We start from the raw sequence: 1,953 nt of genomic DNA, 5'->3' as shown, positions 1-1,953 counted from the left end.
TAACAACACAAATTCAAATGAAAGTTAGATTTGTGTTTAATGATTATTCATTAAAATTGGAAATATGGAGGATATTTTATACTACAAATAATTGTGATTATAACTCAGACATAAATATTTTACTATTAGAGCATATAAAGTCTATAGAACCTTACAGATACAGGAATAAAATTCTAATCAGTGTGTTTGTGTGTGTGTGTGTGTGAATTGTAGAGAAGTGAGTTAAAGTAACAAGGCAAAATAACCAAAGAAATAGTTCCAGTAATAAGAGTATATTACTTTTGAACAGAAATGCTTTGCACACAAAAGTGTTCAATCAAAAGGAAGAAGAAAATGGTCATTAGGAAACTTCTTTCTCTCCTATCCTCTGCTCTATTAATCAAGATATTTACTGACTTACTGTTTAGTGTTAGTCATGTCCTGCCCTGTGCTTTTCCAGGGTTTACCTGGCTTTTCTAAGCCAAGCATCCATTCCAGGGTTTACTCATCAGCTTGCAGAAGCACACTGCGGATCATCAGTGTACTCCAGGTGTGCAGACATGGTGACTTCTTAAAACATGAGAGACTTCCTCTGTGTATCCCAGAGCAAATACAAATGAAAAGACATGATACGAATAAAAGGCTGGAAGAATGGTTTGAGTCTGATCATCTTAGAGCCCTGTTTGAAGCCAAACACCTTGTTTGAGAATCGGTATTATAGAAATCAAATCTCAATAGATTTGTATTTTATTTCAGGATTCAAAAATTATAGTGAGTAGCCATTTTTAATTTAAGAAGAAATTTATTACATTACGTATGGTGTGTCAAAAGGCCAAGGATGGACTTAAAAAAACAATTTCTGACACTTCAGTATAGAGCCATTCTTGGTGATCCACTCTCATATTTCTCCTTTATGTCTGTAGAGTAACAATTCTCTTTGGTGGGTACCACTGCAAGAAGGGGGGTAATTCTAGAAAATTATATGATTAACTTCATTATAGGTTATTTAAAGAATGTGGTGGGAGAAGGGAAGAAAGGAGGGAGAGAATTGGAGATTGGCGAAGTAGTATTTTAAGTACAAATAGATATCCTTTAGAAAGTACTAAAAAGCAGAAAGTATGAAAGTAAGAAATGAAGTTAAGATGTTAGAGTTATTATCTCTAAAAGCAGAATGATTCCATTTAATACCACAGCTCATCAAAAAGGGAGGTTTCTAACGGAAAGCTAGGTTAGGCTAGAGGGTTGGTGATCCACTCCTTACACAAACCTCATATAACTCACCTGGTTAGCCATGATCCCGGCTCCCAGTGAGCTCATTCTGTAGTTGTTTGGGTGATTTATTAGTTCCTAGCTCCCTTTGGGTCTAAACTTGAACCTCCAGAGATATCTTAAAGCTGTAATGTCTTCCTTGTTTTTTTTTTTTTTTTTCAAAATATGATGAGCTAGACAGATTATATTGGGGGTTAAAAAACTTTTAATTATCTATATTTTTAAATTCAGGACCCATACTTTAAGTATATCAGTTATGCCATTTCTATGAAGGCAAAAATAGGCTATACTACTGAGAAAAAAAAAAACATAAAAAAAATGATAAATCTTGATTTATTTGAATAAGGACGCAAGTTTTGTGAAAGAGTAAGACATCACTTAAACCTTGAATATGGCAATATCAATATTTTTTAAGTCTCAATTTTCTCACTTATAAAATCAAGTAAAATGTTGCATCTTTTAAGTTTGTCAGTATTGAATAAAGAAATATACATGAAGAACTCAGTAAATTCCATGATATGTCATAGTAAATGTTCAAGAGATATTTGCTTTGAAAAAAGTAAGATGAATCAGAATCATAGATAAAGTCAAGATACTCCAAAAACCCTATCTGAAAAATAGAACTGCTTCTACCATAATTTCAGGCTCTATCTTGGTGAATCTATACAAGAAGGGATATGTGTTTTTACTAATGGTAAAATCCAG

At 32.9% G+C, this 1,953-nt stretch overlaps 1 protein-coding gene across 1 annotated transcript in view; it reads right to left on the bottom strand.

Annotated features, from left to right (window-relative positions):
* Positions 1–1,272, bottom strand: part of LOC105308229 (olfactory receptor 1038-like) — a 5,256-nt gene extending 3,984 nt beyond the window's left edge. The window contains exon 1 of the mRNA XM_011384073.1: positions 1,261–1,272. Within this exon, the coding sequence (XP_011382375.1) occupies positions 1,261–1,272 (12 nt within the window). The remainder of the gene's footprint in view (positions 1–1,260) is intronic.
* Positions 1,273–1,953: the final 681 nt, after the last annotated feature.

Source organism: Pteropus vampyrus, unplaced genomic scaffold (assembly GCF_000151845.1).
Source record: "Pteropus vampyrus isolate Shadow unplaced genomic scaffold, Pvam_2.0 Scaffold559, whole genome shotgun sequence".
Classification (NCBI taxonomy): domain Eukaryota; kingdom Metazoa; phylum Chordata; class Mammalia; order Chiroptera; family Pteropodidae; genus Pteropus; species Pteropus vampyrus.
The sequence above is the reverse complement of the archived record's forward strand: the minus strand, read 5'-3'. Positions and strand labels throughout refer to the sequence as shown.